The sequence below is a fragment of the Gobius niger genome (genome assembly GCF_951799975.1).
Source record: "Gobius niger genome assembly, chromosome: 22".
Taxonomy (NCBI): domain Eukaryota; kingdom Metazoa; phylum Chordata; class Actinopteri; order Gobiiformes; family Gobiidae; genus Gobius; species Gobius niger.
The window spans coordinates 13405726-13431930 of record NC_136873.1 but is presented as its reverse complement, the minus strand read 5'-3'; the positions used below and the strand labels follow the sequence as shown (position 1 = coordinate 13431930).

At 40.7% G+C, this 26205-nt stretch overlaps 1 protein-coding gene across 2 annotated transcripts in view; it reads right to left on the bottom strand.

Annotated features, from left to right (window-relative positions):
- agap2 (ArfGAP with GTPase domain, ankyrin repeat and PH domain 2) overlaps positions 1-26205 on the bottom strand; it is a 71809-nt gene that overhangs the window by 21082 nt on the left and 24522 nt on the right. For both annotated transcript variants that reach the window (XM_079580853.1, XM_079580852.1), the window contains exons 2-9: positions 13828-13886; positions 11166-11253; positions 11003-11088; positions 9117-9252; positions 5129-5263; positions 4237-4355; positions 393-542; positions 70-144 (exon numbers count right to left, since the gene is read on the bottom strand). In XM_079580853.1, coding sequence (XP_079436979.1) covers positions 70-144; positions 393-542; positions 4237-4355; positions 5129-5263; positions 9117-9252; positions 11003-11088; positions 11166-11253; positions 13828-13886 — 848 coding nt within the window. The remainder of the gene's footprint in view (positions 1-69; positions 145-392; positions 543-4236; positions 4356-5128; positions 5264-9116; positions 9253-11002; positions 11089-11165; positions 11254-13827; positions 13887-26205) is intronic.

Genomic DNA, 26205 nt, shown 5'->3' with positions numbered 1-26205 from the left:
AACGACCTTGTTTGTTGGTCCCACTCTGCTCAGTTTATTTTCGCTTTTGCCGCCGGGTTGAGGACGGACCTGTTTTAAAGGGACTCCGCGGTTCGCGCTGAGATCTCCCTTGGCGTCGCTGGATTTCTTCTCCAAGTCACGATTCTGAAAAAAGAGCCAGAGCAGGTTTTAACATCTGCAGCGGAGGGAGAAGAGAAGAGAGGGAGGGGGGAGGGCGATGATTGTGAAATGGATGTATGAGTATGCAGGGATGCCAGGATGAACGAAAAAAGGTGATAATGTTTGAAAATAATTCAGAATTTGACCATAGTTTCCTCTTCGTGATGTTAATAATAAAAAGGGTTGGGTAGTTTCCCGGACATCCCTGCAGGAGTGAGGGGGAGACGACTGACCTTGAACAGCGAGGGTCGGCGGGGGATGCTTTTGAGTGAACGGGACACAGATCCGGCCCCGTCCGCCGGCGCCACCCGCAGCTCCCGGTGGCTCACTACGGGGGTGGAGGGCAGGGAGTAGGTGTAACCGGGGGAAGGGCCGTTACTGACCTGAGCGAGGGGAGCGGTGGAGGGGTGAGGGAATGGGGGGGAGAGAGGGGGTGGAAATGGAGGCGGAGGGGGGAGAGATGGAAGGTGAGAATGAGATGATGACTCAAACAGGTGGGCGGCGACAGACAGGATGTTTCAAAGAGACACCTGCACGATCCTTAATATGGAAAATGGTCGACAGTGGAGCTGGTAAACCATGTCCCTGGACGCTATTTGACTTTTATAACTTTGTAGAAAGGCTGAAACTCCTGGAGAACTTTATGAGAGATCCACTAAAGAACATGTGTTGATCCTTGGTGATGTGTTTGTCAAATACTACAGCCAGCCAAAAAACTGTGTCAAAAATCACATAAAACAATAAAACTTATGGTCTCTAGGGGCAAGTTACTTAGTACTGCTTTAACTATCAAATAATGAAAGTGCTTATATATATCGCACATGTAAGCGCAGCTGCTTTGAACAAGAATATCTGCACAAATGCAAATTATGTTACAACCAACCCCAGACAGACGATGATAAGACAATACCCTTCAGCAAAATTTGGCCAAGGGGGTAAAAAATTGACTTGAATGAGCAAAACCAATATGATTTTTGGATTCAGCTCATTAAACCGGTCCTAAATCAGCTCAGCTTAGACACTACATTTGTTGTCAACCAGCGTAATCCGTCTTAAATGAAAAATTAGACATTTTTCGACAAGCATTGGCATAATTTCAGTTCACTTTTCAAGCAAAATATGATCTGAACTAATCAAACAATGTGCGTGAGCGATCTCTGAAAAGTTGGAATAATTTTAAAAAAGCCACAACGTCTGGGAAAACACATGAAAAGAAAAACGCTCATTTAAATTCAGGTTCAAGCCGCAGCCGCCGCTTTGTTTGTGCCTCTCGCATCTGGGTTATTTTTAACATCCGCCTGGACTCGAAAGGAAGCTGTTTACTCGACGCTGTGAAACCTTATTACAGTGTTGTCAGAGATGCATGAACCTCAGGGCTGTGTGTGGTTAAGACTTTGCCAGGATAGAGGGATAATGTGAGTGTACGGCAAACAGGAAGTGCACAGTGAATGTCTGAACGCAGTAAACTGACCACTCGGACTAACTGCTGCCTGTTGTTATTCACCTGGCTGTCCTGATTTATAGAGATGCGTCGATCCGATACTGGCAGCCTATCGGATTTCGGGGCCAATACCAGAGAAATACGATATCGGCTACAAATATCCGATACTGAACCGATACCAGTTTTGGCTCTCAACGCTTTAAAAACACAACTTTCACCAACTAAATCTAAGTGAATATAGGCATGCTGTATGTCGGGGTGGCCAACTATATAACGGTCACATTGTATTTAATCACAATAAACTATAACTGGCCTTTTCCTTTCTTTTCTTTTCAATAATTGTAATAGTTTGAAATAAATGTATATTAAATACTGACATTTTGTGCTGTTCTCAAGATTCTTCAAGGGGGGGTATTATGCAAAATCGACTTTTTCAAGCTTTACATCATGTTATTATGTCATTCCCTCATTAAAAACATGCCTGAAGTGTTGCCTTGGCACATTCACGTATTTTTGAGTAATCTGTAAAAACTCTGATGGCGGCCATTTTAGGGATAGGTTTGCCTGAGTCCTCCTAGGAACGCCCCCACCTCCTGGAGACGCCTCCGAGCTTTCGTCACCAGCCGAGTAACCAACCACTGCTCCTCAGCAGAACCCCCTCCCCACTGATGCCACAGACAGCGTGTGGAGGGGGCGTGTCGGAAAGGCTCAGAGGTTCTTAAAGAGACAGAGGCCTATTTCAAGACATTCACTACAGCCATTTTGAGAGAGACATTTTATACAAGGCAGTTATTCTAATTTACTGCATTTACAGACCAACAGAAGGTTGGTCATCATTGTAGTGTGATATAGACTGGTGCTATGGGACTGAAAAAAGCAGAATACCCCCTCTTTAAAGACTGTTACAGTCTATGGGAAATATGAACCAATTCTTTTGCAAAGAGCCGCACTCTGATTGGCTGAGAGCCGCGTGTTCGCCACCCCTGCTGTGTGTCGTTTTGAAGTGCAGAACCTGGAGAATTCAATCGCTGAGACAATTTTATCCTCTGCAAATGCATTTTTGATCGCCGCTCAAAATGCCGCGGCTAGCAACAGTATGCTAAAGCTAGGGGCAACATGCTAATGCTGACGTCAACTTATCAAAGCTGGGACAGAAACTATGATTTGATCACCTACAGTAGCCTAATAAAATAAAATCAGGGGAGGCGATGGAGCCACTCTGGATTTAACAGCGTGTTTGATTCCAGCGTCGCCACCGACGCGTCTCCACTCGTGGGAGTCTTCATCAGGGTAAAGACCTGATTACCCCGATGAAGACTCCCACGAGTCCAAACGCGTTGGTGGCGACGCTTGAATAAAACACGCTGCTAAATCCAGAGTTTCTCGGCTCCATCTCTACCTCTTAAAAGTTACCCATGAGTCTGAAGAGCACCTGGTTCAGACAGTCTCTCATGAGCATTTACTTTGCTACTGTGGCTTCAGTGAACGCTCCGCCTCTTCTCCTTCAGAAATATAATCAGTGTTTGTATTTTTGTTAAATGCTGTTAAAGAATTACTGATATAACTATTTGTAATGCACACGACAAGCTGTAATGATCATATCAATTTATGTGAGTTGTTCATATTAATGTGACCTAAATAGCCACCAGTCATATCTTTAATGTTATTCTTGGTTAATGTTAACAGTTTATTATCCTCTTATCTTAACCGAGTACATTTTGTCCAGTTTGGCTTTATTCCAAATCTAAAAGTTTACAGCCCATAACGCCTCATTTGAAAGCTAAGACCTATAAAACTGATGTAAATGTGTTTTTTTTCCTTGTTGTCATTGGATTTTGTCACTTTTTGTTATGTTTTTGTCCCTTTTTATTGCATTTTTGTCACTTTATCATCACTATTTTGTTGTTTTTTTAATGCGTTTTCATCCTCATTTTCCGTTAGTTTTTGTTTTGACGCTTTTTTCAAGAAACTTTTATATTTGGATAAAGACAACCCGCAAAGGAAATGACCATATTTGGATTACAGCGTTAGGAATAGAAGGAAGGAAGGAAGGAAGGAAATAAAGAAGGAAGGAAGGAAGGAAAGAAGGAAATAAAGAAGGAAGGAAGGAAAGAAGGAAGGAAGGAAGGAAGGAAAGAAGGAAGGAAGGAAGGAAAGAAGGAAAGAAAGAAGGAAGGAAGGAAATAAGGAAGGAAATAAAGAAGGAAGGAAGGAAATAAAGAAGACTTCAATGGAGAAAGAGGACCTATTTTTTCATTCACAGTAACTACTTTTGAAGCAGTGCTCAGTAACTCATGAGGCCATAAGCGCCGCTGCAGGTGTCGTAGCAAGTTGCATTTTTTTTTTACTCATTAATTGTCCGTGAGAGTAAATACTACGCTGACAGAAAAGACAAAGGGACAGAGGGATATTGTTCATCCAATTACACAATGGAGATATTTTTTTCACTCAAATTTGGCTGTAAATACTGTTTAAGTGGCGCTAGCCTGCAGTTAGCTTTGCCCGTTAGCCTCTCTTGGTATCAGTTAATATCGCAGACACTCAAAACCCCAGTATCGGAAGCAAAAAAGTTGGATCGGTGCATCTCTAGTTATTTACCTGTCTGTCATTATTTGGCTGCTGTTGTTGTTGTTTACCTGGCTGGGGAAGGAGGCGGAGCCGGGGGTGGAGCCTCCCGAGTGGCTGGGGGAGTTGGGCAGAGACTTACAAGCCTGAAGAGCTGCCAGTTTCCTCTGAGCGACGATCTTCTGAGCCGCTGAGGACAGACACACAACAAAAGCTGAGATAAAGACATGCTTCTGTTGTGCTGATGGAGGGGCATTAACACGAACACAGAACCTCCAAAGTTCACTGAGCTTTAGCACTGACTCTGACTGAGATTTGACTTAGGGCGCTGGGATTGTGGAAAAAGAAAAGGGAGTCGCCGCTCTACGTTCATGTCCAAACTAGAACTGGGTACAGTTAAGGCTGTTATTGTACTGTTGGTCATCAGAAATTGAGGGGAAAAATGGGGACAAAATAAAAAAATTAAAAAAAGTGAAACACAAGTTGAAAATAATAGAAAAAAAAAAAAAAAAAAGAAGAAAATTCAGAAAAAAAAGGGAAAAAATTGGGAGCAATTCTGCTCCACATGAACAAAGCTCAGAGCTGATCCTTTGGCAGAGAATTCACATGATCTGAGGCTCTTTCAGACGCTCAATAGAAGTTTGGATGATTTTAGTCTCTCCTTTTCATTTTTATTTAGTCTTATTTTAGTCGACTAAAATATCTGGACATTTTAGTCAAAGTTTTAGTCTCATGAAAAACTTTTAATTTAGTTTTAGTCCAATTTTAGTCGTAAAAAATATCACTTTGATTAAAATTAAGACTAAATAGTTTAGTCAACGAAATTAACACTGGTATAAAGAAAGTATCGTTCAGGTATCGGTATCGAAAACCAAGTATCGTTAAAGCACCGGTGTCGGAAATCAAAAGTACCGGTGCCCGGCCCTCGTCGGTGTCACAACAGAGACCTTTCTGAGAACTGACCTTCTGAAAAGACTCGGTCCACGTTGAACCCGTAGGTGGCGCAGGTCTCGTAGAACAGCGAGTGGCGCACGTCGATGCAGAGCTGCCGCGCTCGCTGGTCCTCGATCACGCGCGGGTTACTGCTGCTGATCTTATCTGCAACCACACCATCAAAGACTGAGCTTCCATTCATGACTCTGACCCTCGTTCTTCCTCTGTGTGTGACCCAGAGGAACACAATTTAAACTTTGTCATTGTACTCAGCTACAGATCACTGAATATTTAAGGCGAGACACTGCAGGTGAATGGGGAAAAAATGTACATTTACAGATATTAATTTGAAACTTTTGCTGTAGATCACTGGCATAAATGTGAGAAAAAAATACATGGCAAGTTTTCTGTCATTTTATCTTTTCATATAAGAACAAGGTGTTTTATGCCTAAAAATGCCACAAATTTCCCATCTTTTCGGCGACAAAATCTGAATAATGGACTGAGCTACATTCAAATTATTGTTTCATTTTATTGATGAATGAGTTACCAAGACTTTTTCAGTGGGGATTTTGGATTTCTTGTTTAGTTTTAAAATAAGCCGTTTTTTTAGTGGAAAAATTTGTAAAAATGTAATTTTCACCTTATTTTTTGACATTCAAAACTCAATAAATGGGGCTTAAGGGATTAAATAATAAAAAATCCCTCTGAAAAAATCTTCCAAATATTGTTCAGTCCAAGGCTGGAAAATTTGAAGTCTTTAGGTCCGACTGACGTGGACATAGTGTCGCCACAATGACAGAAAAATGTGTTTTGAGAAAAAGGCCCTTGAAATTGTGTTCTCCCATATAAGTCTATGGGGGAACATTGAATCAGTGCAATATTTAAACATGTTATTGTGAAGATTAGGGATATTTTCAGTTTCCGGGTGAAAGCTTGTATGTTCAGAGATCAATTTGGCCCAAAACCTGAAAAAATTGAGTTTTGCCTGTAGTGTCTCCCCTTAATAGCCTTAAAATGTATTTTGTAATGTATTCCATTACTTTGTCTAATCACTGTGTTCTGAATACTTTCTTGTTGATTTATTTTATTCATTCATAAATGCAGCATAATAACATGTTGGCTAAACTTGTTACAACACCTGATAGGAACTTATTTACAATTCATTGGGAAAGAAAAAAAGCTCTGTGCAAGAAGGACAGAGCTAAACTTTCCCTCGGCTGTTTTGACCTTTTCTTTTTTATTAATGTGGAGCAATATGCAGCTGATGTATAATGATTGAGTATAATATGTAGAATAGTATATGTGCTCCTTTGATTTTAGGAAAGTAACTGGATTCTAAACACCCTCAAATGAAAGAGTGACAGAGCCGTGGGAAGATGTTTTAGTTAGGGGGCGCTGAGGGACAAAATTTACCCCCAAAATACTTTTTCTGTGCATAAATCCTATTTATTAACCTCTTAACTCCCGCCTGAACCGAGAGCATTTTCTCCAGTTCAGCTTTACCCAAATCCTGTAGGCCAGTGTAACGCCTCATTTGAAAGACCTACAAAACTATCTTTTTCCTCACATCAGATTTTTTTTCATCACTTTTTTTGTTGGGCAGTCGTCTCATTTTTGTCAAATATTCGTCAATTTTTTCTCAATTTTACGTCAATTTTTTGTCACTTTTTTGTCACTTTTTCGTCCATTTTTTCTCACTTTTTTATCAATTTTTTGTCACTTTTTTGTCAAATTTTTGTCAATTTTTTAAATTTATTTTTTTAATTTTTTTGTAATTTTTTCGTCAAATTTTTGTCACTTTTTTGTCACTTTTTCATTTTTTCTCATTTTTTTGTCAAATTTTTGTCCATTTTTTTAATTTATTTTTTAAAAAAAATTCTCAATTTTACGTCAAATTTTTGTCACTTTTTTGTCAAATTTTTGTACATTTTTTATATTTTTTGTAAATTTTTCATCAAATTTTTGTCACTTTTTTGTCACTTTTTCGTCCATTTTTTTCTCATTTTTTTGTCACTTTTATGTCAAATTTTTGTCCATTTTTTAAATTTGTTTAATTTTATTTTTTTGTAAATTTTTCGTCAAATTTTTCTCACTTTTTTGTCAATGTTTTCTCACTTTTTTCACATTTTCATCTCGTCTCGTCTCAGTTTTGTTGCTATTTTCACACCTTTTTTCCAGAAGCCTTTGGACTGGGGGTAAAGCTGGAGAAAATGTGCTCGGTTCAGGTGGGAGTTAAGGGGTTGATATTGCCTGCACTTCACAAACTATCCACCGGGGGGGGGGTGCTGCAGCGCCCTCAGCACCCTGGGTTCCCACCGTCTTGAAGAGTGACTGTGCCAATACAGTTCCTCAAAACGAGTATTCGTTGGTTGGTGTCAGGTATCAGTAGACAGATATTTGTATTGCATCTCTAATGAATATAATGCTGGCTTTAAAGTGGCGCAGAGCCGGGTTCATATTTCTAATTAACTGATGACAGAGGAGATTTCTTATTCGGTGATGTCATTTACAGCCGTTTTACACAGACTCGGGCGCCGCCATGTTTCTGCCGTCTCCATCTGAAACACTGGGGCCATAAACATGCCCCGCTTCACTGTATTGTATTGTGTTATTGGCTGAGCTCCAGTGAAAGCTGCCAAAATCTGCCTAGCAACAGCAAACAGTGGCCACAGTGACGCCCAGTCCCCCTGCGAGCGGAGCAGCTGGTTACAAACAGCAGAGACACATGATTTATGCGAGATATACATCTAAGATCTCATCTAAATCTAATGAATATGAATCATTGTTGTTGTCAATTGGTCTATACTCATCGTGATAAAGAGACACAGTGTGATAGAGCCTGGGCCCACACTGGAGGAATGTATTTGTTACAATCATGTTTGTGTTAATCGAGGCTTATTGTTTAACTCTTTACCTACAATCTGGGTCAGAGAAAAGCATGTTTGCAAAGTGCCGGGCCGGATGGAAATCTTCCAAATGTGGCCCAAAATAAAACAACATTTGTACCTCATAACAGGGAGTTTGGGGGTCACGGGTCTTCCACACCACCACCAGTGTCCAGGCTCCGGGGGAAGACATCCCTAACTACAAGCTGTTCATCCATACTGACTTTCACACACCGATGTTACCGCCGGGGTCTGATCGCCAAAACTAATATACATGTCAATAAAGCTTCCTAATCGCTGCTTTTGTCGTTTTAACCATTTTGCATTTAAAAGCGGCGGAGTGATCTGTGAGAAAATAGTCCCTCAAAATGCGATCGTTCATGTGATGCAAGGTCAGTTATATTCTAGGGCTGAAACAACTAATCGATTAATCGACAACTAATCGATTATTGAAATAGTTGTCAACTGTTTCAATAATCGATTAATCGTTTTCTAGTAAACACAGACTTAAAAAGAGCAAAAATGACATGAACATTTTTTTATTTTTGATGGAAACCTACTTTGTTTTTCAAGTTAATATTAGCACAACTGGCACAACTGGCACTACAAAAACACTTTTACAACACAGTGTAAGTTTGCTCCATCAACATGTCCTCAAGAGATGCCACTTTTGCTTTATGTGATTAAAAATAAATGAAAAAATACAATTTTCATACACCACGGTAGACTAATCGATTACCAAAATAATCGTTAGTTGCAGCCCTATTATATTCCAAACATGATTCTATGGACACAGACATGTATATGGTTAGTCTGGTGTTATAAGTGATTTGCCTCAGGTGCTCTGTGGAGCGGGTCAGACTGTTTTTAATGCAGGCTAGCTGATACCATAGAAATGCACTAGCCTTGCACTAGCCTAGCGCCACAAAGCTCTTCAAATATAAGAAGTGCATGAATTACAAACAAAAAAAACCTCCAGAAATCAGCAACACTCTGGATAACTAGGAAATGAGGCCCTATGTCAAAAATCCTGAAGCATCCCTTTAATTCCTTGACCCTTGAGAGCCTGGAAGTCCGTCTCGTGCAAACGTCTTTAAGTATTGTTTTCCTGGACTGTGAGCAGCACTTACCCTGTGTGCCGACCACGATGACGGGGAGGTCTGCGCGGAAAGAGCTGAGCTGACTGTAGAGAGAGTACAGCTCCTGGAAACTGGCCTCGTTCTCCAAACTGAAGACCAGGATCACGGCGTCCACCCAACTGCAGAACTGAGGGGACACAGACGGAGATGAGGGTCGGGCTAATGTGCGTCACAGAGCTCGCAATTATCAGAAAGATGAAGTTGAAAAGAGATTGCGGCGTCGCTGATGTGGAAATGACACAAATATTCTCCATCGGAACATCTTTTTGTTGAGTGACTAAGAGTTTGTTGGAGATCGATATCGAAGAGTTCTTATCAGTCACTCCAGCTCCTCGCAGCTCCTTACAGTAAAGTATTGATGCACTCGGGCAGAGACACTGAGGAGCTGCTCTTCTGCTGCGGTCAGTGCTGATTTCTTTTAGTTTTAGCCTTTTGGGGCGAAAATGCTTTTAGTTTTGGCCCCATATTAGTCATTTCAAAGTGTGATCGTTTTAGTCGACGGAAACTCAAAAGGTTTTAATCTAGTTTTGGTCTAGTTTTAGTTAGTAAAAAAGTCATTAGCCTAAGTCAGGGCCCGCGGGATGATTTAATCCGGCCCCCGGCCTGTAGAAAAAGGTAAGTCTTTAGCCCATTCCTGTGCGGAGTCATGGATTTGTAAAGAATAACCAGAATGCTCATTCTCGCCACTAGGGGGGATTAAATGTATATAAAGGAAAGAGTTCCACACGTGTCCAGCAGAGGGCACTGACATAAGAGCTCAGGATATGAACAACACATTATATAGCCACGCGGTAAATGGACAGTCTGCCCCAGGACGGCTGTGGCTTCAATAACAGCTTTGTGGAGTGAATGAATAATGACTATGTAGTACTTTGAGGAACTTGTGACACAGGCTTGTAAAGTACAATACAAGTGTAAGCCGTTGTTATTAATGAAGCTACTATGAAGGTTAATTTTATGTATCAGAATTTTTTGCATACGTATTTCACCACCATATTGAAAAAAATTCACTGTATTTTTTTTTCAGCAGCGAAAAAAAATACGCTGAATTTTTTTCAATATGGTGGTGAAATACGGTGGTGAAATACGGATACGAAATGCATACATATATTTACAGTCTTATGTATATACATATGTATATTTACAGTATTAACAGATGTTTTTGTATTCTATATTCAGTTTTTTCAATATATAAAATACAGAACCTTCGTATTTTTGAATGTTTACAAATGGTCAAAAAGAAACAAACCGTCGTATTAAAGCAGTACTGAGTAACTCTTCCCCCTAGAGGCCATAAGCGCAACTGCAGGTGTAGTAGCAAGTTACGATTTTTTTACTTATTAATTGTCTTGGAGAGTAAATACTACGCTGACAGGAAAGGTGAAGGGAGAGAGGGTTACTGTGCATCCAATTCTACAATGGAAATATATTTTTTTCACTCAAACTTTGCTGTAAATACTGTTTAAAGTGACGTTAGCCCGCAGCTAGCTTTGCCCGTTAGCCTGTTAGCTTCTTCTTCGTGATTCTATTAGTGTGTATTGGTGACTCCGGTCCGATGGCAGTCAAGTTGCAAACATGGTTTTCTGTCCAGAGACACCAGGGGGAGATGAAAGACCCTCCAATCATCCCATAAACACTTGTATTACCCCCACAGGGACTACGGAAAGGATTTATTAAGGTAAACACGTTACTTAGTACTGCTTTAAGATTGTTTAGTCCTTTTTCAAATGTTGCAGCAAGTTGTAAACAACAAGATTAAAGTGGTGAGTGCTCCAAGGCGTCCTCTGTTTTGTAGCGATACTGTTCATGTACAAGGGCTTATTGTGTTGCTAATGGCGACTGCACTTCAATAATCGCACGCAGGAGGTGAGCGTTACCTGAGCGTCTGGCGGCCCAGGCTCCTCCCGGATCAGCAGGAGGTGACTCTGTCCGTCCACCAGCATCTCCTTCTTAAACCGGCCGCCTGCGAAATGGAAGAACATGTGGAGAACATCACCGACAGACAGACATGATGGCTGATCGATGATGCAAGTCACGCACCGTCAGGCCTCTCCACCGCCGCGTAACTTCCTGTGATGTACTTGTTCACCAGCGCCGACTTCCCGCTTTTCAGACTGCCCAGAACGCCCTTGAACACACCACACAAAGGCGCTATTTATAACAGATCGGTGCTTTTTAACACTGTGTTTGTTTGTACTGTAATCAGAATAATTCATCACTGAAAACATTGAACTATTTTAGCACTTTCTCAGTCTTGGTCCTTCATGTTTCCGACTGTAGATTTTTAGCTTTAGTGGAAACTGTCTCTTTTCTTCCTGGGGTCACAAGTAAAAATCAAATCAATAAACCTGATAAACTGTTTTCCTGTTAAGACATAACCAGGAGATTGAAGAACAAGGGCCTTTTCTGTAAAGGGTTCGGAATCGAAACAAAACTCTCAGCATTTGCCCGACACTACAGGGACCTGCAGCTCTTATGAAACTCAACAAAACTAATATTGTGTTTAAAGAATACAAGCTTCTGTTTGCACTTGAGCTTTGTGTCAAATAAATGTCGAATTCATGAAGATTAGGAGCATGTTTATCATCGTTTATGACCAACGATGGGAACAAAACACTTTCATGAGAGTAAAGATGGATTTGTGCAGCCGAGAGTCTAGTGGTTAAGGCTGCTGCACATGTGACAAAGCTGAGAGAGCACTGAGAGTCTGAGTTCCCACCATGGACGGTAGAATCAAGAATGGACTGAGGGAGCGAGGCCTCCCCCATATACGCTATAGGGCTGAACGATATGGATCAAATTTCATATTTCGATATTTATGCCAAATATCTCGATATCGATACAATATAACTATGGATTCAGTGAAAACTAAGCATTTTTCAGAAAAATAAAAACATCATGTTGCAAAAGAAGATGAAAATCTATATCGTTTATATCTTGCTTTTTCAATATTAATATCTTTAATGTTCATATCTTGATATCGATAAGATAATGATAATGATATGTTCAAACTGTTCAAACTAGCTTTTCCTAAACCCCCTTTTTTGTTTTGTTTTATCCCCCATGTAAAGCGTCTTTGAGTGTCCAAAAAAGCGCTATAGAAGAAGAAGAAGAAGATCTGTATTTATAGAGCTTATATACCTTTCACAGACATGGTCACAAAGCGCTTTAGTTGAGACAATTGTACATTCACTCCATACTGGTGGTGGTAACTACGTTTGTAGCTTCAGTTTCCCCTGGGGGAGACTGTCAGAAGCGCTTTCGCGACTACACACGTCTGCGCCAACGGACCCTCTGACACCACCATACATTCACTCACACACATCATTCATCCTGGCCTATTGTACATGTTTTTAGTGGTAGGGGAAACCGGAGTACCAGGTGGAAACCTACGCAGACACGGGGAGAACATGCAAACTCCACACAGAAAGGCCCCGTCCAGGTGGGAATCAAACCCGGACCTTCTAGCTGCAAAGCGAAAGCGCTGACCGCTGTACAACCGTGCCGCCCTATACAAGTTTGATGCATTATTATTATCATTATTATTATTATGATGATTATTAATATTTTTCTTATTATATATCTTTGAGCCCTAATACAGTGTATGGCGTTCAAGCCTAGACAAACATGTGGAGGTAGGAATGACCTGCTTGATTAAATAAAATCACGTTTATCTGAGTCATAATTGAAAGCATGAAGATTCAAACCATTATTTGTTACCTTAAAAACAAAATCTTGTGTATTTAGTTATTGATAAAAAAAAATCTTTGGACAAATAAAAAAGTACAAATTATATTAAATATGCTCACGTTTCTAAACATGTACAATAGGCCAGGATGGATGACAGTGTGTTTGAGTGTGAAAGTGCGGGACAATGGTTGCAAATTAGCCCAGGGCTATAATCCAGCATGGTGTGTTTATTAACCTCTTAACCCCCACCTGAACCGAGCACATTTTCTCCAGTTTGGCTTTACCCAAATCTGAAAACTTCTAGAAAAAAAGTGTTAAAATAGCAACAAAAGATATGACAAAAATGTGATGAAAAAAGTGACGATAACGCAGCAACAATGCAAGAAAAAAGGTTAGTTTAGATGAGTTTTGTAGTTTTTAGCTTTCAAATGAGGCATTACAATAGGCATTTAGATTTGGGTAAAACTGAACTGGAGAAAATGCACTCAGTTAAAAGCTTAACAAGTGTCCCTACCAAATAAACCATTAAATAAACTAAATAAAGAAAAACACATTTTCCAATGAATTTAGATTTAATGCCACTTGGAATCCAGTTTAATTCTTTATAATGACATGTGTGCCCTATTAATTTAATGACTTTCAATGCTTTTTGATGCCGCACAGAAACCCTGGCACTGTCTGAGGTTCAGATGGGAGCTCTGCTGGGCCTCATTTGGCCCCCGGGCCGCCTGTGGGTGGTCACCGTGCTGTAGACTCATTACAAACGGTTTAATCACCACAGAGACACAGCTGTGCCTCACACAGTGCTCACACAGTGCTCAAAAATGTCAATGCAGCCATTTTGCTCAGAATGAAATGCCGTATTATTACAAACTGTTTAATGAGAGAAGGCAAAGTAAATCTGCAAATAACACACAGAAAACCGTAGGTAGAGTTTGATGCATGTTTTGGGAAGGAACAAAAAGAGAGAAGCACTTCCTGTGATTAAATAAATGAAGTGTAAAAGTCTCACCAGTCGCAGCTCGGGGACGGCGCGGCTCAGCGTCCACTCCTGACTGTTGGCGATGTTCACTGAGGACAGACACAGACACAGAGTCATCCTTCTGAGCGTGGACAGAGATCTAATCACAGCTTTCATCTGGATCCTGTGATTTTCAAACACGTCCAGGAGCATTAAAGGGATGTTTCAGGATTTCTGACATAGGGCCTCATTTCCTAGTTATCCAGAGTGTTGCTGTTTTCTTTATAATTAATGCAGTTCTTATATTTGAAGAGTTTCGTGGCGCTAGGCTAGTGCATGTCTATGGTATCAGCTGGCCTGCATTAAAAACAGTGTGACCCGCTCCACAGAGCACCTGAGGCAAATCACTTATAACACCAGACTAACCATATAAATGTCTGTGTCCATAGAGTAATGTTTAGAATATAACTGACCTTGCATCAGATGAATGATGCATTTTGAGGGACTATTTTCTAGCAGATCACTCCGCCGCCGCGTAGTTTATACGAGTGGTTTCCTACCCTTTTTGCCTCGCGTACCCCTTGAGTCGTGGATTTATACTCTGAGTGCCCCCTACCTTGAGGATTTTGCCAATATTATTATAAGGGACTAAATAAATTAATATTATACAGTATTTAACAGTGTGTTGTGTTCAAAATTAAGCTAAAATACTCTCAAAATCAAACCATTTACTGAAAAACATGATTAAAACTAACTTTCCTTTGAATTTCATATTGAAATTCTACTCAGTTTCACCTTCTTTTTTTATCTGAAATAATAAGTACCCCCTGCTAAGTGCTCAAGTACCCCCAGGGGTCCCCGTACCCCTGGTTGTGCAACACTGGCTTATACAACCACGAAGCTGATGCTGCTCAAATATACGTTCTTTTAAATGCAAAATGGTTAAAATGACTCTATGGACGCAGACATGTATATGGTTAGTCTGGTGTTATAAGTGATTTGCCTCAGGTGCTCTGTGCTCGGGTCAGACTGTTTTTAATGCAGGCTAGCTGATACCATAGAAATGCACTAGCCTTGCACTAGCCTAGCGCCATGAAACTCTTCAAATATAAGAACTGCATGAATTACACAAAAAAAAAATATATCTCCAGAAATCAGCAACACTCTGGATAACTAGGAAATGAGGCCCTATGTCAAAAAATCCTGAAACATCCCTTTAAAGTTTGAGAGAAGAATGAAATACAAACTGCAAGAGCATCATGAATCTCAGAACATGCTTAAAAATCAGGTTTGAAATCGAGGAGTAATCGCTCAGACCTGAACTTTTACAGCCACGTTAAATAAATAACATCAGGAGCTTTTCACCGTCTGAAAACAGTGCAAGGATCAAAAGTCTAGAGTCTGATCCATGTGTTTGTCTTCAGCAGGTTACACTCTCTGTCGAGTGCAGACGTGTTTTCTAACTACTCGTGCCTTTGTCTGACTTTTCTTTCTCTTGACTCACCTGCTCACTGTCCTCCTGAACCACTAGACTATGGAACTGATTAACTGGTCTCTCAGTGCATTTTTTTCAGGTAAGGCACTGCCCTGGTTTATTGGAAAGTTGGAGCAGGAAGTGACCGAGTGATGGAATTACACCAGAAAGTAACGCACAACGAAGGACTGTTGATTTCGACCTGGCAGCTCGCTGTGGAGATGGACAAAAGGTGGACATATCTTGGGGGTAAAAGGAATGAACTGTGAAGGAACTACCTGGAGAACTGAACTAATGCTGAGACCAAACAAAAGCAAATAAATTATGAATTGATGAACTAACACTGGAATTATTCTTTTTCCTTCTGAGGGAGATTGAAGAAGCTGGACCTCTTATCTCTCCTACGCCGTCAACATTCCCCACTCAAGATACGGTCTGAGGCTTTTGCGACTTTATAAACAAACATTCACTCACAACTTTCATTTCAAGGACTATGAAAATAACTGCACACACATCCCCCTCCCTAACCACGCCCCAAATCCCAGTCGACAGGCGGGTGCAGGGAAGGGAAGTTTATTTGTAGAGCACACTTCATTCACAAGGCAATTCAACAGTTGCATAAAATTACAAGAAAACAGATCAAATCAATAAAACGTCAACATAAAATTAATCAATTATAGCAAAAGGCAAGAGTGTAGATAAAATACTTTCAGTCATATTCATGGGCAAAAAGAACTGTTTTCAGCCTGGATTTGAACATTGTCAGAGTTGAGGCCTGTCTCACATCCTCATGAAGACTGTTCGTTTAGTCCTTAGTTTAGTATCGGATCGGCCCCTGAGTATCGTGATACGTATCGGATCGTGACACAAGTGTATAGTCCCAGCCCTACTAGAAACATTATCAAATTTGGCGGCGGTGGTGATTTTGTTGGAAAAGTATGTTGTTTTGAGCGGTTTTTACTCATTTAGACTTTTTAGTAAAACTACCAATGGTGTAAGACCTGTTTTCTTAACCCATCGATGAAGAAAATTCCTGAGAATAAAGACGAAACAGGGATGCTCGATTATTGGTTATTTATTAATAAAAAAAAACATGCTGAATATTTTCTGTTTTCTGAACAGTCATAAAAGTACAAATGATTTTAAGTTTGCCTCGATTAAGGAGAGGTCTCTCTTTCACACCTGCCCCCTGCTGGCCAGCCCTCACACCTGCGCAAGCAAACTGAGCAGCGCGGCCTGATGACATCATCACACAGCGCCGTTTGTTTTTATGTCAGACAAAAGCACGAGCCGTGGTACGTGAAATGTGAAGGGAAAATAATCCCAGCGCCAGGAAATAATGCAAGTCTGTTTGCAAAAAAAAATAATATTTCAAAAAAGTTTTGTTTTCTCGATTATGCTAATTTTAATCGTTTATAATCGAAATTGTAATCGAATTTCGATTAGTTGCACAGCCCTAAGACGAAACGTATTGAAACTAATCAGAAACATCTCAGAAAATCGAATAATCGAGGTCAAATGCTCAACTAAATCTTAATTAAACAAAATTATTATGCTCAAACTAATCTAGTTCATTAAAAAGCCAATATGAGACTCAAAGAAGGAGGGATGTATTTTGTATCTAGTGTGATTTACAGATTGCAGTGTTCGGTGGTGGTTCATCCTGCAGCTCTGGAGGCAGCGTTACAGCGTTACAGCGGTGAAACCTGAGGGAGACTGAGCGCAGCTGCAGCTCGTGGCTCTCAGGTGGCAATAACGAGAATAACCTTTAAACACGACGGGCTCCGCAGACTGTCGTTATCCACTTTACCCCCAGCGCAGTGAGGATGCAGGTCAGTGCACGTACAGTCAGCTCCGGAGGCTCACAGTGAACCCAGCCTTTGTGGAAACACGTCGCATTTTAGAAAGGAGACGGTGACATGGGCCCAAACAGGCAGGGGCGGACTGGTCTTATGTCCATTCTGGAAGAGCACAGAAGGGCCACTGGCACTAGGGCCACCAGTCCCGCCTCAACCGAGCTTTACCCAAATCTAAAAGCTAGAAAGAAAAGCATCAAAATAGCGAGAAAAAGAGGATGAAAAGCATGAGAAAAACATGGACAAAAAATGATAGAAACTTAACAACTTAACAAACGTAACAAACTTAACAAAAATGTATCAAAAACTTAACAAAAATGTATCAAAAACTCAACAAAAATGTATCAAAAACTCAACAAAAATGTGACAAAAATTCAACAAAAATGTGACAAAAATTCAACAAAAATGTGACAAACATTCAACAAAAATGTGACAAAAATGTGACAAAAATTCAACAAAAATGTGACAAAAATTCAACAAAAATGCAACAAAAACTCAACAAAAATGCAACAAAAATGCAACAAAAATTCAACAAAAATGCAACAAAAATTCAACAAAAATGCAACAAAAACTCAACAAAAATGCAACAAAAATTCTACAAAAATGTAACAAAAACTCAACAAAAAGTGACAAAAAGCTCAACCAAAAAGTGACAAAAACTCAACAAAAATTCAACAAAAATGTAACAAAAACTCAACAAAAAGTGACAAAAAATTAACAAAAATGTGACAAAAATGAAAAAGAAAAAAAAAAACATACCAAAGGTGACACAACACAGCAACAGCGCGAGGAAAAAGGTCAGTTTTGTGGGTCTTAGCTTTCAAAAGAGGTGCTACACAGCCAAATGAGGACAGAATGCATTTGGTTTAGGTGGGGGGTAAGAGGTTAAAATATGTATTTGTGGAAGTGTCACAATTACGCTCATTTGGGCCAGGCTGGTCAGAGTCCAGGGCTGTTTTTCAGTCCCAGTCCGGCCCTGCATCAGGTGCTGCTTATCCGCCTCTCACAAACACTCTCGAATCATCAGGCAGCAAGTCAGATTTAATGCTTTTTAAAACTCAAATACTGTGTTTGAAATGCCATGATTAATGCTGATATTCAAAAGAAAACTTTGGAGCAAAAACTGCAGCTGAATGTGTTTCAGAGCATTTGGCAACACTGTACAGAGTTCGGGAAGTTCCACAGTTACCATGGAGATCCGCCATCTTTGCAGCTGTTAGCATACATTTCCATTGACTAACATTAGCTAAAAACAGTATAAAAAGTGGAGTAAAAAGCCGTGGAACAACTCCGTTAGCTGCTGAGTTACTGCTGGTAAATCCATCTAACACACTGTGGTCTCCAAGTGTTTAATGTGAACAATAACTCCAGTATTTTAACTTTTAAAATCTCCATTAGTTTACAATGGCTGCTAATCCCATAATGCTTAGCGGTATGACGTCACATTCCTAAACTCTATTATTTAGGGCTGAAACGACTAATCGATTAATCGACGACTAATCGATAATTGAAATAGTCGACAACTATTTTAGTAATCGATTAATCGTTTTCTGGTTCAAACAGACTGAAATAGAGAAAAAATGACATGAAAATGTAGTATTTCTGATGAAAACCTACTTTGTTTTTCACAGTGAGGGTCTGTAGTGTTTTGTATATTGTAAATTTCATAAATATCCATCTGTGTCTCATCCAATCAGAAGCAGAATTATCGCCAAGAGCCTCCAACAAACATTCACTTTAAGTTTCCTCCATCAACATGTCCTCAAGCGGCGCCACTTTAGCTTTGTGTGATGATTTTATTTTATTTTTAAATCCAATTTTCCTACACCTTTCACAGCCAAGCGATTAATCGATTAATCGCAAAAATATTCGATAGATTAATCGTTGACAAAATAATCGTTAGTTGCCGCCCTACTATTATTGTTTAGGTCATGTTGGAATTTGTTCAAAATATCAAGTCAACGTTTTATTCCAACAATTCCAACATTTATTCTTCGTGAGTGAAATTTAAACTGTAAAAATGTCAATATAGATTTAATGCCCATTTTGAATCCAATTTAAAGCTTCATAACAGAATTTTGACCCTATTTTGATTGTAAAATGAAATGACTAAAATACAATGGATAAAATGATTGTTGTTTTTTTTTTTTAACCAAACCTCTGACCTAAAATGGTCATCAGAATGTGTTCACGTCATTTCATTTTCAGTTTGACACTAAATGCCGTTGACTAATGTTGACATCTTACATGTATGACTAAAAAACTATTTATAGAAACGAAACCAGTGGCTGTTGACGTAGCAAAGAGCGAAACACAATTCTAGAAAAATATCCAACGCACTGCACTAAAGTGAGAATTTCGGCTGTGGCCTGTCAGACTGTTTCCGGTCTTTTTTATTACAGCGTCCTCTCGATGACGCCCTTGAAACATCACTACTGCACTACAAGTCCACTGTAGCGTTTAAATATTCTCTGCTCGAGCTTTGATGTGCAGACAGCGTTAATGAACGATCTCGAAGCGATGCAGAAACGCTTTGGACCGCGGTGAAGAAGGTTTAACGTTGAACTGTGGAGATTCCCCTCGAACACTTCGGTCTCCGCCTGGATAAACTCACAAACGTGTTACACTCAGACTAAAGCTCTCCAGGCTGCACTTACTCTCTGCTGCACTGGCTCAGTCCTTGTGAATAGGTGGCATTATAGGTGACACTTAAGGGCCTCTCTCACCAGCCTGGAGACTAGCTGGAAACTGCAGTTGCCGCTGGTCATGGAGGTGTCTCCGAGACGTCCACTGGAGATAAGGCGAGTCTCCAGGAAGTCTTGGTGGCTACACATATCAACAACATCCCTAAAACATCCTTCTTCCACCTCCGCAACATCGCCCGCCTCCGCCCCTCCCTTATCCAGTCAACAGCTGAAATCCTCATCCTCCCTCTGGAACTCACTCACAGCCCATCAGAAACTCGGACTCACTGCCAACCTTCAAATCAGTATCAAAACCCACCTGTTCAAACTAGCTTTTTCCAAAACCCCTTTTTTGCTTTGCTTTATTCCCCATGTAAAGCGTCTTTGAGTGTCCAAAAAAGCACTATACAAGTTTGATGTATTATTATTTATTATTATTAAACTAACCGGTCTGTTTTCAGCGGAGTCTCTGCATGTTCTCTGAGAGGTCTGTGCACGGTCTCAACCAGCTGTGGCTGTGAACACTATTGGTTGTCCTGAACCTGTGAGAGATACGTCTCTTTGAGATCTAATCCGACAGGTCACAGAGACATTTCAGGGACGTCCCAGAATCGTCTCACAGGTTGAGGACAACAAAAAGTGTTCGCGACACATCTGCTCGAGACCACGGAGACCTGTCATGAACCAGTTTGTTTTCACCAAGACCACCTGGAGACTCGCCTTATCTCCAGGAGACGTCTCGGAGAAATCCCTGTGACCAGCGGTGACTGGAGTCTCCAACTCGTGTCTCCAGCTAGTGACTAGTTAATTAGTGACTGACAGGAACGTATGAGATGGATTTTGTGGTTAACTTCAACGTTTTTGGCCAAAAAAAACTTTTGATAAATGGGAAGTAGAGGAGAGTGAGCAGCTAGGTTAGCCTACGGGATATTTCAGGATTTTCCTCATTTCCTAGTTATCCAGTGTTGCTGGAGATATTTTTTTTGTAGTTCATGCAGTTCTTATGTTTGAAGAGTTTCGTGGCGCTAGGCTAGTGCAAGGCTAGTGCATTTCTATGGTATCAGCTAGCCTGCATTAAAAACAGTGTGACCCGCTCCACTGAGCACCTGAGGCAAATCACTTATAACACCAGACTAACCATATACATGTCTGTGTCCATAGAGTAATTTTGACCATTTTGCATTAAGACCTTATATTTGAGGGGCAGCAGCTTCGTGTTTGTATAAGCTACGCGGCGGCGGAGTGATCTGCTAGAAAATAGTCCCCCAATTATTCTATGGACACAGACATTTATATGGTTAGTTTGGTGTTGTAAGTGATTTGCCTCAGGTGCTCTGTGGAGCGGGTCACACTGTCTTTAATGCAGGCTAGCTGATACCATAGAAATGCACTAGCCTTGCATTAGCCTAGCGCCACGAAACTCTTCAAACATAAGAACTGCATGAATTACCCCAAAAAAATCCCTTTAATAAAATATGAGCTTTTCCATTTCTATTGAAAACGGTTAAGGCACTATTCATCATTTTCAAGCGTACATAAAATGATCCATGAGCATTTAAACATATTTGTCTGGATTAAAAGTGCCGGGTTAGTCCTGTTGTGTTGTGATTCTGTGCTGATGTTGTGTCGTTGAGCCTGACTGAGATCCTCGTAATAGCTGCAGAGAATGACTCGCTCAGAAAATAGTCCCGTAGTCTGGCATATTTAGTGAGTTTAGTAAATGTTATGTTTGTGGGACCATGGTATAACAGGAGCATTAGACGGTTATAACGCACTTTCTTGTTCTTGACTCCGCGTCGTGCATTATAACCGTCTAACGCACGGCTCCTCGTTGTTTAATCCTTACTTACATTTTGGTTCGTGAAGTCAGTTGGTGTCGTCTAGATCTGGACCGTCTCAAATCAAAATACAATTTAGAAAAATGTACTTATTTCTAGTTTACGTTTTGCAGCGGAGGGATTTATCGTCCTGCAGTTGTGATTCGATGCGAGATTCCGTTCACAGTCCAGAGTTCACGTTCAGCAGCACTGACATTTGGGAAAGGACTGAAATACATGTTGAAGCTCCACAAGGTTTTACAGGAGACGAATATGACGCAGATTCACATTTTAAACCAATCTCGTTGCCAGTTTAATGTGGAACAGCCTTTGCGGCGCGTTGTAGTGGTATTGTAGAAAGCGCAGTAGAACATCTCTCCGCGATGCGACGCTCTGCGGGACAATGTCGGCCCAAGGAGACGGAGCAGAACGGCGGCGGCTCGTATCCATAAACGCCAGAGGAAATTATAGCACGGGAGGATTTAGATGAGCTCTTTTCTGCAGAGCGAGCACTGTCCTCAGTTTGAATACTAATGTGTCCTCCGCAGACGGATGAAAAACCGCAGCCGTGACCAGAGACGGACAGATGCCGAGAGCGGAGCTGGGAGTCACAGGAGGAACCGAGGAATGACTATTATTAACGCAGCCCCCGGACGTGATGACATCGAGATCGCGTTGTATTGATCTACAAACATTTCACGCAGTCTCCTCGAAAGCCCCGACAACTCCCCCCTCTTGCTCCCCTTCACTGCACAGCTGTTTCAATAAAGCGAGAACAACAGCAAGAGACGGAGAGGTGAGGAAAGCATTTACGTCGGATTTTAGGAGGAGGTGCATTTGGGGCATAGGGCTGGTTTATTCAGGACACTCATGTTTAGTCGGTTCTTTTGTCATTTGAAAGATAAAAATCAGCAGATCCCAAAACTCAAAACAGTAAGTCTCTCTATCTCTTATGGTTCCGAAATGATAGGCAAAAGTCTGCAACAGAAAATAAATAAGGTACTGCCCGAGGTTTACAAACTTGTGACTGATTTTTATCATGAAGCTTCTCAGCTCCGATACCACTTTTTCTAAAACCGATGCGAGTGCGAATACTTTCATGCGAGCACTTGCCGATAACGAATTTTGTTTTTATTTTTCATTCAGCATCATTTCAAATTTGTATTCCACTGTCCGTCATAGACAGAACAGCTCATGTCCTAAAGCTCCTCAATGCTTGTGTTTTATACAATAGTATTGAGATGTTACTTATTACTGCAGCAAAATGGTCTCTTTTCTCCTTTACTTCAGCTCCGTGTGGATTTTCTTATGTGTTTATAGTAACTTATCCAGTACAGTTTTGCTGCAGCTCATTTTCGCTCAATATAAACATGCTGTATCTTTTTAATTTGGATTTTCTGAGGACTATTTAGTCACTGGGTTAGTTTTTCAGATGAATAAACCCCTGCACTGCAAAAAGTAAATGTCAAGCACTGGCTCAAATGACTTGAATTGAGGAAATGTTTGTTGTTTTGAGCGGTTTTCACTCATTTAGACACTTTTCCTGATCGGACCGAGTTTGCTTTGCTTGTTTGAGGACATTTCAGACCAGTTCTAATGTAAATCTCGCTTGAAATAAGAAAGTAAAATTGCCAATGAGATAAGACCAATTTTCTTTCCCCATTGGCAAAGAAAATGACCTGAAATAAGGACGAAATGTATTGAAACGAGTCAGAAACATCTCAGAACAAGTGAAATAATCTAGGACAAACGCCCAACAACTTCTTAACCAGTCAAAACAACAAAAACATTGGATTATTATGCTCAAATTGAGATGTTTATACTAGTCTAGTTAAATACTTTTTGCAGTGTGGGCATAAAACGGCGTCAGAATTGCCAGAACTGTTAGCCGCGAGTTAGCAACATTAGCCTGTATCTTGTAAACCCTGCAGACTCCACATTAAATCCAGCACAGACTCTGATTTAGGGAGTGTCGTCTTTAATAAAGTCAGCTCTATGTGGAATATTGTATTTCCACTAAAGAATTCTCCAGTTTGTTGCTATTTTCTCTCCTCAGTGGAGAGAGTATGAGTACAAGCGTGTGGTATCGGCCCGATACACTTTCAGTTCCAGAGATATCGGCCTTATTAAATCGGGTGAGAGCCGATATTGTAAAGATCCCCCCAATAGATACAGACGGCATCTCTGGAATCAAAACAATTTTGAAAAAATGAAATTTTTCTCTATTATTCAAAAACTACTGTAACAAATGCAGAATTATGAATATAGTTTCTACTAAATAATGATACAAAGACATGGAGAGGAGCAAAGTGGTTCAACAGCCCATAAATACATGAATAATGATGCTACATGTTAGCATCGGGCTAATGCTAACGGCTAGCTAGCGCTTGCTACAACTGCCGTTTTTTCACTTCTACAGAACAATCTGCTGTGAGAAAATATCCATATGCGCCTGATTTGGACTTGACTTCATTTGTATGTGATAAATAAGTTGAAATTCCACCAGAAAATGGCAAAAAAGAGTTGTCTAAAGATTCTATTTTCCCCCTCGGCGAAGCCACGCCCCCTTCTATGACAAGATGCCGTCTGTATCTATACAAAAAACAACACTGAAAAAAACTAGTTGACCAAAACATTCCATTCCCAGAGCCCATGTTCTTCTTCCCACATTTACCTCCTTCCTATTGTTATGACTGCGCCGTGGAGAACAATTCCCCCCAGTTTTAAACGAGCGACGCCTCGGGACATCGTCAGCGCCGGAGTAAAAAGCCCCGCGTTTCTGCAGCTGACGTGCGACACCGGATCTGCTCATTATTTCCGAGGGAATCTCCCAAAAAATCCCTCTCGCGCTGTGGCAGATAACGCTCTCACACACACACACGTTCACACACGTCCACACTCACGCCTCCCGACGACGAGCGCGCCTCGGCCTCCCTGTTACCATGGCAACACCGGCTCCTGCCTGCCCGCCTCGTGCGCCACGGCGAGCGAGCGAGCGGGCGGCGGCGGCGGCTTCTACGCGCCGACTACAGCAGCGTGGAGCAGCCTGAATGCACAATGAGAGAACGCGGCGCTCAAAGGGACGCACTGTTGCAGCTCGCGGAGAAAACAAGGGAGGAGACTCGCCGTTTTAGAGCCAGGCCGAGTCCGACTGCAATCCCTCCGAACCAACGTTGTGATTAGATTTAGTTATACGTGCACAGGGCTGTCACGGTGATTACTATATCGACTTATCATTCAGTACATAGCAGATAAATGATGCACTTCTGGGCTCAATATTTATCATCTGTACCTGTGCACTACAAAAGTAAATATCAAGCATTGGCGTAAATGACTTGAACTGAGGAAATATATCTTGTTTTGAGATCTGACCAAGATTATTTTGCTAGTTTGATGACATTTCAGATGGTTCTATGGTATAAGAAATAAGAAAGTGAAACTACCAATGGGACAAGACCATTTTTCTCACCCCATTGGCTTGTTGCGCGGTGTGGCTATGCTAGCTCCTCGGACCTGAAGGTGTGAGCGCCAGTGCTTCCTGTCTGTATTCTTTTCCTGGAATAATGATCACATTTTCGAAAGATTACGTTGTGGGCAGTGAGTTCCTGGTCGATGATCAGTTCGGATCAGAGACGCCTGTGATCATAAAGGATTGATAGTTTGTCTTGAAGCTAAAGGCTAACATGCTATAAAAGAATTGAATAAACGGCTATTTCAAATTGTAAAATGCATGAAATGAATGTTAGCCTTTAGCTCCAAGACAAACTCACTGATCCTTATAAACATAGACGTCTCCTCTACGGAAATATTTACACTGTACAGCAACTCGTTTACCTGCGGGAAGTGATCATCTACCAGAAACTCACCGTCCACCACAGAATCTTTAGGAAACACGATGAATCGAACGGGTCTGAGCTCATCTTAATGGAAATGAATACGAACAGGAAGTGCTAGCGCCCACAACCTCAGCTCAGAGGAACTAGCGTAGCCACATTGTGCAGAGAATCTTACTTGAAATAAACATGACATGTATTGAAACGAGTCAGAAACATCTCAGAACAAGTGAAATAATCTGGGTCAAATGCCCAACTACATCTTGACTAGTCAAAACAACTAAATTTTGGATTATTATGCTGAAATTGAGACATTTAAACTAGTAAATTACTTTTTGCAGTGTATAAGCACTTCCCCACAATGTTTTCTTTGTAAAACTCCAAAGCAAATGAGTTTACATTATATTTCACGTTTATTGCAACCTGTGTGGTATTTTAGGATATAATTATGCACTTTTAGAACAAAGGTTTACTTAGGGCAGTGGCTCTCATTTGGGGGGTTGCCATATCATGTAAATAAAATATAAATACTTTTTTTTAGCATATAATATTATATTTTATTGTCGCTTGTGTGTGCTATTTTACCAGAGCGCCATTATATGTTCGTTATTTGATTTATTTTATTCTAGCCATTTGTTTTTTTCTTTAAGAATTATGTAGGCTAATGACCAGAGCGGGGGGTCACGAACCCCTGTAACTGTTATAATGGGGGTCGCGGCTCCAAAAGGTGGAGAACCACTGACTTAGGGCCGGGCGATATGGACC